The sequence below is a fragment of the Chamaea fasciata genome, unplaced genomic scaffold, assembly GCF_029207755.1.
Source record: "Chamaea fasciata isolate MVZ Bird 193981 ecotype frontalis unplaced genomic scaffold, bChaFas1.0.hap1 SCAF_13, whole genome shotgun sequence".
NCBI lineage: Eukaryota > Metazoa > Chordata > Aves > Passeriformes > Sylviidae > Chamaea > Chamaea fasciata.
Genome location: NW_027094098.1, coordinates 2,816,316 through 2,830,036, shown reverse-complemented (window position 1 = coordinate 2,830,036; position 13,721 = coordinate 2,816,316). Strand labels below are relative to the sequence as shown.

The 13,721-nt window shown below is 51.2% G+C and overlaps 1 protein-coding gene across 2 annotated transcripts in view; it reads right to left on the bottom strand.

Moving 5' to 3' along the window:
- Positions 1–620: 620 nt before the first annotated feature.
- The window catches only part of PHF2 (PHD finger protein 2), a 51,971-nt gene continuing 38,870 nt past the window's right edge, over positions 621–13,721 (bottom strand). The window contains exons 13-22 of one of the 2 annotated variants that reach the window (XM_066195066.1): positions 13,120–13,239; positions 12,386–12,504; positions 11,868–12,046; positions 11,594–11,667; positions 10,409–10,566; positions 5,838–6,115; positions 4,804–4,899; positions 4,579–4,688; positions 3,168–3,429; positions 621–1,690 (exon numbers count right to left, since the gene is read on the bottom strand). In XM_066195066.1, the coding sequence (XP_066051163.1) occupies positions 1,602–1,690; positions 3,168–3,429; positions 4,579–4,688; positions 4,804–4,899; positions 5,838–6,115; positions 10,409–10,566; positions 11,594–11,667; positions 11,868–12,046; positions 12,386–12,504; positions 13,120–13,239 (1,485 nt within the window). In that variant the 3' untranslated portion in view covers positions 621–1,601. The remainder of the gene's footprint in view (positions 1,691–3,167; positions 3,430–4,578; positions 4,689–4,803; positions 4,900–5,837; positions 6,116–10,408; positions 10,567–11,593; positions 11,668–11,867; positions 12,047–12,385; positions 12,505–13,119; positions 13,240–13,721) is intronic. The other variant, XM_066195067.1, reaches the window with a different exon arrangement.

Sequence of the window (13,721 nt, the reverse complement as noted above, 5' to 3'; positions counted from 1 at the left end):
GTGGGAGCTGCGAACGGCCTTGCAGCATCAGCAAAGAGAAAAATGCAGGTCGCACATGTCCCCAAGGGTCAGGGATAAATGGTCAGGGATGCTGCACAAAGGAGGGGAAAGGCTGGAGCACCTGGTGACGCCCAGGAGGGAGGAAGCGGAGGGGAACAGGCACGAGTGTTTGTCCATGGGAGGTGGATGATGTGCTGGGACGTGGGTGGACACCTTTGGGTGACTGTGAGGTATCTCACTGGGACACACTCAAGACCATGCCCAGTTGACGGGGCTGCTCGTGGTGCTGTAGCAAGCAGACGTGTGTAAGGGGCTGGGTGACAGATGGGGCAGTGGCAGCAGAGCTAGCCCCTGTCCGTGCCACCTGTGGGTCCCTGCTCGCTCCTTCACCCACCCTCAGGGACCCCCGGCTGCCTCCCCACCCCTCCTTCGCCGACCCCACAAAAAGGCCAGGCCCAGGCAGTTGTGTACAAAACCTGAAATAGTTTTACTTTGCTTTCTTTTTTTTTTTTTCTTTTTTTTTCTCCTTTTTTTAAACTTTGCTCTAGGTTTACTTAAGATTTTGTGAAGTCGATACAAGAGCATTTGATATGAATCGGTAAATAAAACACTGTCATAGATAGATAGCCACGATAAACTTTGTTAGAAATGTACATGTCGCGAAAAAATAATAATACTAATAATAATAATAATCATAATCATAATAAAAAAAGCCGGCGCGACGCCCGGGCCGGCGCGGCCCTGGTGTCCCTGGTGTCCCTGGTGGCCTTGGTGGTGGCCCCGGTGGTGGCCCCGGTGGTGGCCCTGGCACACGGCGGCAGGTGGCTCTGGCTCCCCGCAGGCGCCGCGCCCCGGTAATGTGTGTATATAAACAAAGCCCATAAGAAATGTACAAATATAAAAAGCTACAAACATTAATAAATTACATCGTCACAAAACACGGAAACACTCCACAAGGTGCTAGTAAAATAACTGTCTCCCTCCTCGTACAAGAAGTTACGCAAAGAGCTGGTACCGGCGGGCAGCGCCCGGAGAGACCCTCCCCGTATAAAAACCCGGCGGCGGTTATTCCAAAAGCTATGTACAAGCTACATTCTAGGAAAAGGGGCCGGGAGCGGCTGCGCGGGGCGGCGGCGGTGCCTGAGGATGCTCCTCACCGCACGCCTCGAGCGCCGCGGTCCTCTCCCGCCAGTGGCCCTGTGGCCCTGCCCGCTGCTGGCACTGTCACCACGGCGGGGTGGCCCTGTGACCCTGCCCGCTGCTGGCACTGTCACCACGGCGGGGTGGCCCTGTGACCCTGCCCGCTGCTGGCACTGTCACCACGGCGGGGTGGCCCCCCGGCCCTGCCCGCTCGCCACGGGGCAGAGGGGCCGGGGCCGGGCCGGGGCGGGGGGCCCGACGCGCTCCTCGGTGGCCGAGATTAGTATTAACTTTTTTGCGGCTAGTCGCTCTCAGCACTCTGAGAAAGGACATCTATATTAAAAAATATTTATAGCAGGATTCTGTACAGTCCGACCGCTGAAAGTTAAAGGGATCATTGTGGTGGTGGTGGTGGTGGTGGTGGTGGCCCAGAGCCGGGTGGCAGTGTCCCCCCGAGGCCACTAGAGCAGCAGCTTCCCGTTCCGGTGGATCTTCAGGATCTTGCCGAGCCGCTGCTTGGCCGTGGCCATGCCCTTCTTCGTCCGCTTCCCTGCAAGGAGAGCAGGGCTGGGGTGAGCACCCACGGCCACCCCACAGCTCCCCACGGGCACAGACCCTGCAGCTGCCCCCTGACAACGCTGCCCTGCCCAGCAGCACCCCTCAGGAATGGGGCTGCTGCCCACAGGACAGGGCTGGGCTGGAGCACAGCCCCTGGAGAGCCAGCCCTGCTGAGCTGGGGACACAGAGCACAGCCACCCCCAGGAACACATCCACACCTCTCCGGGAGGCACAGCTCTGCTGGGCACCCTCCTGTCCCCACAGCTCTGCTGGGCACCCTCCTGTCCCCACAGCTCTGCCAGGTGAGCTCCTGTCCCCACAGCTCTTCTGGGCACCCTCCTGTCCCTGCAGCTCCAGCCCTGCTGCCCTGGCTCACTGCTCACGGTCACCTGTTTGCCCACAGGGTGACAGTCAAACCCAGCCCCAGCAGCGCCTGCTGCTCCTCAGGGAGAGGCTGCACGCACACACACACACAGACACACAGACACACAGACACAGAGATGCCCCACAGCTCTTCACAGCTCTTTGCATCTCCTGGGCACCTCTCTGCCTTGGACCTGTTTCCCGCCATTGCACCACAAAAGCACGATTCCAGGCAAACACATTCTTTCCACTCCAGCTCTGCAGAGAGCCACAGGTACGGCCAGTCCCTGGCAGGACCAGCCCCTACCACGGGCTGCACACCTGCTGCCCTATGGCCATCCAAGCTGCCAGGGTACTCTGCTCTACCTCTAACCTGCTCCACTCGAATACATGGAATTCAGGAAACATCTGCCATGGTGCCTCACTTGTCACTGGGCCCTTTCCCAGTGGGATCACACACAATTTTCACACTACACAGTGCCTGTCCCACACACCTGCCTCAGTCACACTTCCTGAGCCAAGTTCAAGTGGAGAGCAGGAGGTCCCAGCCCAGACTGGGGCAGGCTCAGCTTTCCCATGCTCTCCCTATGGCAGACAGCGAGCAACCTCTTCCTCTCTCCTGCCTTTGCCCAAGGTTTGATATTCCTCTGCTCCCTCTCCAGAGAGATCTGCAGTGTGCCCTGCTCTACACGTCCCGGGAGGGGCTGTCCTCAGCTACAGTGAGCACAGAGCTGGTGTCCAGCCACCACCAAGAGCACAGTGCCTGCCCCAGCCCTGGGCACAACAGCCTTTGTGGGTGCATCCTCCCTGGCCAGCTCCATGGGGCAGGCTGTCTGGGACGTCACCCTGCAGGTGCTCCTGAGCTGGGGCAGTGCTCCTGCCGTGGCACCCCTCACACCCTGCAGCCAGCAGAAAAACACCTCTTTGGCCCCCCAGAGCCAGGACAGCCAAGACCACGGGCCCTATCCCTGAGCAGACCTGCCTGCCCTGCACACACCTGCACCTGTGCATGCCCACAGCACGCTGGGGGCCCTGCAGGAGGCTGGGGTTGCACAGCCCTTCACCCTTCCCCACTCCTGCACCACAAGCCAGGCGTTTCCTGGTACCTTTGGCGGAGGCATTGTTCTGCGAGGATGATGAGGGTCTCCTCTGTGTGAGGAAAACACCGGGAGCCATCGGCTGCGATCCCCTGTTAGGCTGGGCGACCCCAAAGGTGCTGGCCCCTGCGGTGTACTCGTGATCTGTGAGGCTGCTGGCCTGGGACTCCAGCTTCGGCTCGGGGGAGCTGCCTTCCTGAGCCGCTTTGCTTGCGTTGGGGGCTGACAGCTTCTTTTTGGTATTTTTTTTCTTCTTGCCTTTTTGTTCCTCCTTTAAAATGACAAAGATGAAGCTCAGATTAATCCCCAGAAGACCTTTAGCTAGGGCAAGGGCCAGCGGCGTTGCTTGGGGTCCTGATACAAGGACAGCCCAGGAGTTGGCCATGGGGGCTGCTCCGACACGTCTGGCTCACAGCTGCACACACACGTTTGCCTCTCGTGCCTCTACATCCTGGCATCCTCCTGGTTCCTCTACATCCTGGCATCCTCCTGGTTCCTCCCCACTGCGGCAAGCGGGAGCCAGCCGGGGCCGCCCCGGCACCGCAGCGTGGTCAGCACGGGCAACTCTTTCCATCTTCCACAAAAACTGGCACCTCCTATCTTCAGGGATCTTCACACCCTTGCACAACAGCATGAAGGATATTAAACATGCCACTGATTCAGCCTCTGCTTCCTGCCTAGACACACACGTCATCTCCTGACCTGTCACTGCACCTGGACATATACACTGGAGTGGCAGAGGTCTGCTACTGTCCTGTGTCCCTTGTCTACTTCCAGCTCCTTCTCCTTGAAACCCTGCCACCATCCTTAAAGCTCTTCTACTCAACAGTCCACATCACAGAAGCCCAAGGCCACCACAACCTGCATCTGCACCAGCTTGCTGAGGTGCCTCACCAACCTTGCTCCAGCAGACCATGTCACCTTAGCATCTCACCATGTCACCTCTGTGGGGCTTCTCTGACCCCTCCAGAGACCAGACAGCAAACATCCAACCTGTCCCAGTTCCTTTCCTAAACTGAGCCTCTGCCCACAGTTCAGTAAACCTTTGGAAGCAAACCCTGACCCTTCCCAGCGGCCAATCGGCACAGACAGCAGTCGCACCAGGCAGGCTCTCAGGTACACATCACATCCACTCCTCTGGGGCAGCCTTCTCCCGTTCTACCCCAGCAGCCATTCTCACTCCCTCATCCCTCCTTGTGCCTTTCTCTGTCCCTTGCTGCCTTGTGACGTGATCAGGTGTGTTGTGACACCGCTGGGCTCGCATCTCCTTTATTTCCCTGAGACTGCAGAGCCTCGTGTCACTGGCAGGAGCAGGCACCACGCAGGGCTGGCACAGCACTCTGGGCTGGGGACAGGGCTCTCACTGCTGACAGCTCCTGGCAGCTCCTGACACTCCCCAGGCAGCCTCTCTCTCTCTCACCTGCTGGGACAGCTTGGCAGCAGCAGCGGCCAGTCCGGTTTCGATGGAGGCGACTCTCGTGCCTTCCCGCACCGGCCGGTCCTGCCGGGGCACCGAGGGGCCAACACGTGCTGCAAGAGAACGGAGCAGTGAGCACTGAGGAGCCAACTCCTTGTAAAACGGCTGGGGTTTAGAGATTTGCATGACTTGGCCTGAGTGTGGGCAGCACAGGCCACAGGGACTTACCCGTGGGACTGTAAGGGGCATCATCGGAACTTTTCCTCTTCTTTGATCGAGATTTGAATACTGGATTATCTTCGTCTGATTCGAGAGAAGGGTAAACTGCAGCAGGAAACAAAGGCAAGAGTTTCAGTTTAGGAAACAGCTCCACCCTGCACAGAGGCCCCTTGCAGTGACCAGGTGCAGTGACCACAGGCCCCGCAGCTGGATGGTCCCCAGAAGTGCCACTGGGCACTTCAGCTGTGACACACAGGGGACTTTCCTCTGCTGTCATCCACACATTACCCTTGGCAGCTGCTGTCATTAAACTGTGACTGGCTCTCTCTATTCCTCTATAATCACAGAATACCCTGAGCTGCAAGGGAGCCACAGGAATCACTGAGCCCAGTGAAGCTGTGGCTGCTCCATCTCTGCAAGTGTCCAAAGCCAGGCTGGACAAGGCTTCGAGCAACCTGGGCTGGTGGAAAGTGTCCCTGCCCACGGCAGAGGGTGGAACTAAATAACCCTTGAAGGTTCCTTCCAACCCAAACCACTCTATAATTCCATGATAATTATGGCAGAAATGATGTAACTGGTGCAAACTGGCTTTGTGCCCATTTCTGCTGCAGATGCTTGCCTTCTCTGCCAAAACTCAAAATAGAATCCCTATTCCACGTACAAATTCAACTTCTCACTCCTCTCAGCTGGAGGTTCAATTGCTACTGTGCAGACAAGAACATTTCTGTCACAAGCAGCAGTACTTGATCCACATTTCTGGGACAGTCCCCTGCTGCAGTTTCGGGGGCTCTCCAGGTTTCCTGAAAGTTTCTCGTTGTGCCACACCTCAAATGCTCCTCAAACCCAGTGTGAGCCTGGGCTCTGCAGCCAGGCTGCTGTCACCTGTCTCTGCTCGCTCTGGTGTGCAGATCCCCGTTCTGTGGCTGCTCCTGTCAATCCCAGGGTGGCACAGCGGGAGGAGGTACCCATGAACAAAGGGACATTTGCCACATGTGCGTCCCTGCCTGGCCAGGCAGAGCCTCACCCTGCTTCCCTCTACTCACCATAATCCGAGTCCTTAAAACAGGCATCCAGGTGGTCCTGGTCCTCGTCGTAGTCCTCGATGTCGATGCTGTTCTTTGTGCTTTTCTTCAGCAGCCGCTTCCCGGCGTTTTTGTTGCCACCACCACCAGTTTTTTTCGAGTTTTGTGTGGAGAAGGAGTTGTTCTTGGCCTGATTGGTGCCCCACGATGCCTGCAGGCAGGACTCTGAGGCCTGGAGGTTTGCCATGGAGAGCATGCCCTGGATGGCTTCCTGTGTGCTGGGGGAGGCAGGTGGCTGGCTGTGGGACACAGGGAGAGAGGCTGGAGCACCCAGTGGTTCCAGAAACACCAACCCCTGGCTCCTGCCACGGCAGTGGCGCTGGCAGAGACCCCCTGATTCCTCTGAGCAGCTGCATGTAGCACCAGGGCCAGAGGGGAATTTGATGGGACAGGAGCACCACAGAGAACACCTCGGATATGGGGGCGACGGCCCAGGAGCCACAGACATGTGGGCAGGTCCCTGGGGCTGTCAGTGCTCTGGGCAGAGCTCAGGAAACCTCCCAAAGCCCACAGCAGAATTCCTGACAGAGCAGTGTCTCTATACCAACTATCATCCTCCTCCTCCTCATCATCATAGTCTTTAAATATCTATCATCCATCCATCCATCTATCATCTATCTATCTATCTATCTATCTATCTATCTATCTATCTATCTATCTTTATTCATGTTATTTTTCTGTACTACCAAATCACCCTTCTCCTCATCATCATATTTTAATAGCATTATTTATAATCTCTACTACCAGCTCCTGTAAAAGGAGAGCTTGTGCATCAGCACTGGTGGGGGATGCTGTGGGGGGCTCTGATCAAAACTGCCTGGAAGTTTTTGGTCCCAGTTCACATCATGGGCTGTCACCACTCCAGGAGCTGCTGGAAATTCATTCTGAGACAGGCACAACACATCAAGCAGTATTTCCAGAAGTCGGGAGTTTGGGCTAGTTGTGATATGCAAATAACCCCTTGCAGTGGCAATAATTGTCACACTCGTTATACATTTGTTGTGCAGTAGAAGCCACAAACATACAAGAGAATTAAGTGCATCATGTCACTTTCTCCTACTTGAGCTTAATCTGGGTTCTGAACAGAGTAGTGTACGAGACCATAAAGGAAGTTTCTGGGCACTAATGGCATTTAGTCATAATCCTGAAAACGAGTTAAGACTAGTGTTAGTTCACAACTCAACAAACACCAAAAGAAAAACACCAAAAAACTGATTTAGGGAAGAGCCATGGAAATCCCTCCAATATCGTGGCTTCTCCTCTGCCTTCTCCCTGGCAAAGAAATATTTTGCATCATCCACAACGAATTATCATATTTTCTTCAAGCCTTTTCCCCTGAACAGTTTTTCCAAACACTGGACTCCCAAAACACTGCAAACAGACCATCAAATACTGACCATTAAATGGGCAAATCAGAGAGGAACTGCCTTAAGCAACACAAACTTCAACAAATACATGGTGGGATATGATCAAAACCAGTGGTTCTGAGAGTCAAACACCAACCTGAAAAGGGGGAAATGTCTGAGAGCTGCACATGGGGCAGAATGTTTCTCATTAGGGCATGTGCCTGGTGTGCTTCCATCAGGAGTATTTCAGCTTTCTAAGCCAAAAAAAAATTCAAGAAGACTCAGGAAGCAATTTTGAAGCTCTGGAAGAGCCATATCCCCTTTCTGTAGCTTCAGCAATGATTTTTGAAAAACCACATTTATGAAAGTAAACTATCAGTGAGTTACAATTAGGGCTTTAAAAAAACCATTTTCAAAGAGCACTGCAGCAGGAACAAAGCAGCCAAAGTTGCTTCTACCCCTGCTCTATAGGAGGTGGCACTGGGGGACAGCTCAGCCCTGCTTGCAGCCCAGCAGCCTTGCTCTGCTGTCCTGGGGCTGGCAGCTGCTGCTGTGGGTGCACAGACAGGAGGACACTGACAGACAGACACGGTGGCACTGGTTTGTGCCCTCATCTGGCCTGTGGCAGCCCTGGGGTGGCAGCAGGACCAGGGCAGTGCCTGTCCCCTCTGCTGGCACTGCTGGGACTCCACCTCCAGTCCTGGGGTCAGTTTTGGGCTCCTGGTGACAAGAAGGACATTGAGGGGCTGGAGTGTGACCAGAGGAGGGAGCAGAGCTGGGGAAGGGTCTGGAGCACCAGGAGAGGCTGAGGGAGCTGGGAAAGGGACTCAGGCTGAGGAAAGAAGGCTCAGGGGGACTGTGGTAGCCAGCTTTGCCATCCTGTCCGTGGCATGTCCCAGAGCAGTGGAGCAGGCAAACAGCTCTGCTGGGGACAGGAACAAGCCCTGATGGACTCAGGGTTCACCTCCTCAGTGAGCTGGGCACAGGAATGATCCCAGCACCCTGCATCATGCAGGATATTGCCTGGGGAGCCAGTGCCTTGCTCTTCATCACCAACTCTACCCCTGCCACCTCTCTCCAAGGGTTCACCCTCTCTGGGCAGATTATCTCCTTCCTCCCATCAGCAGTTACTGAGACTCCTACCTGTATCCTCATATTTAGAAACTGAATTTATAACTTTTCAGCAGAGTATTATTGATTGAGCAGTGGCTCTGGAGAAGTCACAGCTGTGTAAAACCAAAGAACTCCAACAATTCCAGTACAAACCCAGTGTTTACTTCCATTTTTGAGTCAGACCTGGACACAACTAATTTTGCTCCTTTTAAGATCAGGTGATGGCCAGCCCTCCAAGCTTTTTCTATCTTCCATTTCAGTTCTTTCAGCCCTTTCCCACACTCACAGCAGCTTTTCTGCAAGAGCTCTGTCGTGCCCTCTCCCTGTCTTGCTGACACACATAGTTGAGCTGCAGTTCTCTAGAGCACTCTAGGTAATGCCAGCCTCTGGGGTGGCCAGCTGCTAGTGACAGCCCAGGATTTTACAGGATAAGGTTTCCCATGATTCAGGTAAGGCCACTGTCACAAAAAGCCCTGACCTGCTTCCCAGTGACTGCTGGGATGCACACTGGGCTGACAGGGATGCAGGTACTGTGTGGGAGGAGATCCCACAGTGACACAGGGCTGCCCCACAGCACCCACAGTGTACACGCACAGATCCATAAACACACACATTCCCTGCCCTCCATCTGCCCTGCAAGCAGAGAAAGGTGGGGATGGTTCCTGCGGTCAGCCGTGAGCACAGTGGCCCCATGCTGTGACACCGGGCGTTCGCAGATCGCGTTTCTCCCCCCCGTCATCCTCCAAAAGCACGCTATGGCCATTGGAAAAGCCCAGCGTAATTAGGAAATGAAACACAGTAATTACATTTACCAGGGGTTTTTTCCAATCAGGATGCAGCACACCCTGCCAAAAGCCAGTGTTTATCCCAGAGCCAGCATTGATCTGACACATTCCCACTGAAGCACCGCACACAGGGCAGTAACTCAGCCCAGTCTGGGGACGGGGCCGTGTGTGGGACTTTGATTTCAGAAATCACAGAGCCTTCAAACACCCTGGGCACAGCACCCAGGCTGAGGGGGGAAAGCAAAGGCCTGAGCCCTGCTCTATTCTGGTTTAACCCCTTGCAGACAGCAAAAACACACCCCGAGCAAGGCAGGCAATTGTCAAGGACCATTTCAAAGCACACACTGAGCTGTGTTATCTATCCACAGAAAGGCCAGCAGTGTACACAGGGCCAAAGAAGATTTCTTTTAAGTTCTTACAGTAGTTGATCAATTTTCTTTTTTTATACCAAACTTCCAGCATGGGAGTTTTAATAACCCAGCAACTTTACTACAGCGTCAGACACACCTAACTACTTTTCCATGTGCCTAATCACCTGCCAAAATGTAACTCTAAAATCAACATAAACACTTATCCCGTTATGGAGCAAAATGCAGAATGGAAGGGGAATTCCCAGGGATGGTCAAGCAGACAAGTGTTACTGTGATTATTTCTTTCCCCCACTCGCTGCTTGGATCACTGAAGGATCTGGTGCTGTTCCTTACTGGCCACAGCCCAGAACATCCAGTGTCAGTTTCCATATAAGTCACCACTAAGCTCAGGCAGACATTTCCATTTCAGGTACAGAAGCACCCACCAAAGAGTTTGCTTTTTCCCCCAAGCCTTTTTTTTTGGTGGGAAGAAGAAAGATAACCAGAGATGGGAGGGAGGGCAGACAGTCTCCTATGTCCTTCTTTCAAACACCTGGCATTTGTGGCACCTTAGAGTGCCTTATGGTGAAAATGCTGGCCATTTAGATTACTTTATTACAATCTCACTACATTAAAAACCATAATTCCCACCCTGAAGCTGCAGTCACTGGGCTCTCTCCTTCTTTTGAATTATTCATCTATTACTGCATTATTGCTAAAACTCATCTTCAGCATCTACAGATGTGAAATCCTCTATTTGTTCAAATTATACCACCAAAATCTTTCCTCCCTCTCCCTCGAGATCACAGGATAAAGGAGGAGTTTGTTTACTGGAGAAAAGGCAGTTACCAAGCTGCAAAATTCATTCTCACTCACACACAACCACAAAAGAGCAATTTTGTTGACAGGGAAGAGGAAAAGGCTTCCCTGGTGCGTACCTGTTGGTGTTATACTCTAAACCCCCAACTTCCTTGCTTGCCTGCAAAAGATCAAGAATTCCTGCTGAACTTCCACTCTCTTTCTTTACTTTGGAATTACGTCCCGGCTTTGCCTCTGTGTCAATGTGAAGCAAATCTTCATCCGATGAGTCCTCACTCTGCAAAAACAAGGAAAGGGCTAAAAAAGGTGGAAACTCACTGAGCTGGTCCCCAGGAACAGCACAGTGATTTCTGCAGCCTGCTGCTCCTCCAAAGACATAGGCCTAGCCTTTGGAATTTGCCTTCTTTAAACAAAAAAAGGAGAACAAGACCAAGTACACGGTAAAAATCCATTTCCTTGTAGCCTGTAGGCATGGTAGGTTTTTCTTTCCCCTTCCAAATCCCTTTGAGATCTGGTCCTGTCCGTGGGATCCATTCCCTTTAACAGTGGTGTTTCCATCCCCGCAGCAGCAGACTGGGAGGATCAGGCAGAGGAATGGGATGTGTAGGAACAGTGTCCTGTGAGGCTCTGGAAGGGAGCTGCCTACATCTGAGCCTCTCTTTGGGGCTGAGATTCCCAGGCACTGCAGTCTGGTGCCTAAGAAAACAAGTTTTCCCCCGTTCCTGCCCTGCTTTCAGGCTGCTACAGGAGCAGTTTGGGTGCCGGCCTGCTGTCTCCAGAGAGCTCCTCCTTAGGCTCCTGCACAGGGAGACAGCCCTGCCCAGACCCCAGGTCCTGACTCAGAGTCTGCACTTCCTCCTGAACATCCCAGATTCAAACCAGGGAGAAAAGAATTCCTTGCTACTGAAGGCCAAACACTTTAGTCCTGTCTTAACAAACTATTTTGCTTTTTCTGCCTTATTCTGGTATGATAATATGAATTTGTATCAACCACAGCTGGGCAAAACTTTCAATTTTAATGTCATTTGATTTCCAGCACGGAGCTTCAGACACAGAGCAGACTCACACCTGGGTTGTGCCACGCTGCAGGTGAGCTCCACTCAGGCTCACTGACTCTGCAGGGCTCACCTGGCTCAGGAGTGCTCCAGAGCTCAGCCCATCATGGGCAGAGAGGCTCTGCCAAGTGGAAGAAAACAAACACTTGCGTTGCTGCATCACAGGAAGAGAATCACAGGATGGTTTGGGTTGGACAGGACCATAAAAAGCCTGATGTGCCTCCTGGGGAAGTTGCAATAACCCCATACCTTGTATGGCACTGACTCCACCTTCGGCTTCTTAACAGGGGTGTGCTGCAGGGCTTCCTTTTTATCTGACAAAACTGAATAAAGAAAAAGAAACAAAATCTCAGGGGTTTTTTTCCCTTCAAAAAGCAGCCCTCCTACTCCACTCACGTTAGACTGACAAGTAAGACATGGCTTTCTTTATGATAAATCACACAAAGATTCTATTGACTCTTTGGGACAATCACCAGCTAAGACTTTGTTGAGCAGATAAAGACAAACCAGGAAATATCCTTACAGGGCAGTTCTCTTTTTGCAGTGTTTTTCTTTCTTCTGATTGGAAACTCATCAATTTTCAGTTCACCATCATCTGACACATATTCATATTCATCCCGTACAGGTTTGGCTTTGTCCTCTTTAAAATTCTGCAGTGACCCAAACACGCTGGTATTCAGATGAGTTTTGACTCCCTTTGAACTGAAAAAAAAAAACAATTTACAAATCAGTAACAACACTCTGAGTGGAAAACAGCTTGTGACTTGACAGACAGTGAGTATCTCTATGCAGAAATCTCAGTCAAATTGAATTCTTTCAGGGGTGCCAAAGCAACTAGAATAATTTTACAAACACATTTCTGAACCTACGATTTCTATCTCAAAATAGGACTCTGAGTAGAGCACTAGAAGAAGTTTTAATGATTGGGTATTTTCTACGTTGACCAGAAAGGCAGATTTTTATTGTCTTGGATAAAAAATATAAATAATGACCTTTCAATTTCATTTTTTAGTTGATGTGTGTTGTCATATTTTTACTTACCCAAGCAACTTCTTATTAGAGAAAGAGAATGTGAATTTGTTGTCTTTATTTCCTGATAAAGGCGTCTTTTCCGATTTGTGTTCCTCTTCCATTTTTAGAAGTGAATCAGGTTTACTGTTCTGAAAGGCAAAAGACCAAAACAAAATAAATAAATCAGATAAATGAGCCATTTATGTTTCAGCTTCATAGGTACCCTCAGAATCTAAGCCTGTTAAATTTTCCCTTATTAAAAAGCCCATCGAATTTTCCCTGCAGACAAAATGTTCTATTCTATGAGTGAATTGCACTCACGCTGCATTAGCCCTCATGAAAGGCAAGCTTTTAATCCATAGGGCATAATTCAGATTTCATTAGCTCTAATTTTATGCCATTAGAATTAGTTATTGATTATTAGCTATTAGTTAGTTATTGATTTCTCATTACTTATTGATTTCAGACTTAAACCAGTAGGACTGTGCCAGAGCAAGGATCACAAAAGGATCAGCACTCATTGAGCCATCTCACTGTTAACAGTCTGGTGTCTCTACACATAAATGGACAACTCAGCACATGCTTTTGAAGGATCCATCCACCCCTTCTTCCTTTATCAGGGATTAATTGATTATTCCCTGCTCAATTTTCTTTTCTTTGGGAACTGAAAGTTGGTGCCTCGTTCTCTCCACTTAGGCAGAGCCACAAACCATTCCCTGCCCTTGGCTTATCATCATGTGGCAGAATTTAACAGGAGACATTACCTTGTATTTCCACTTGGCTTCTGTTTTGCTTTTATTTTGCTCTCGAACTTCAAATTTCTCCACCTCATTCTGCTTGCTCGCAGATTCCTTATTGGGAACACTTAAAACATTCTTTGCAGCCTGGGGAAAAAAGTCAGGAACAAGTTCTCTGAATGAGGGTGGAGTGTTAGCATGCCAGAAACACAGGCTTCATCTGGGAAATAACATTATATGTTTTTGAAACCTCCCATTTATTCTTTTAGAACCCCAAACCGAGGTTCAATCAAATGCTGCTCCTGCAGAGTGTGCAGAACAGCAGCTGCACTTCTCCTTGATCCACCAACACTCTCCTCTCCCTGTCTGTCACCCCCTGACAGGTTTCACAAACTGCACACAGACTGTTGGAACTTCAGAAACATTTTAGGGAAAGATTTATGGATATTTCTTCACAAACAGCGTACAACCATCCCTCTGTCAGTGCTTTGATGGATCCTGGCCCCTACCGAAATCTGCAGCAAAATTCACGCTGAATTAAAGGACGTCAAAAAGAAACTTGTCCACTTGCGCGGAAAAGTGGAAGAAAACCACTGTTCTGTTTTCAGTCACTCATTCTAGAGTAACAT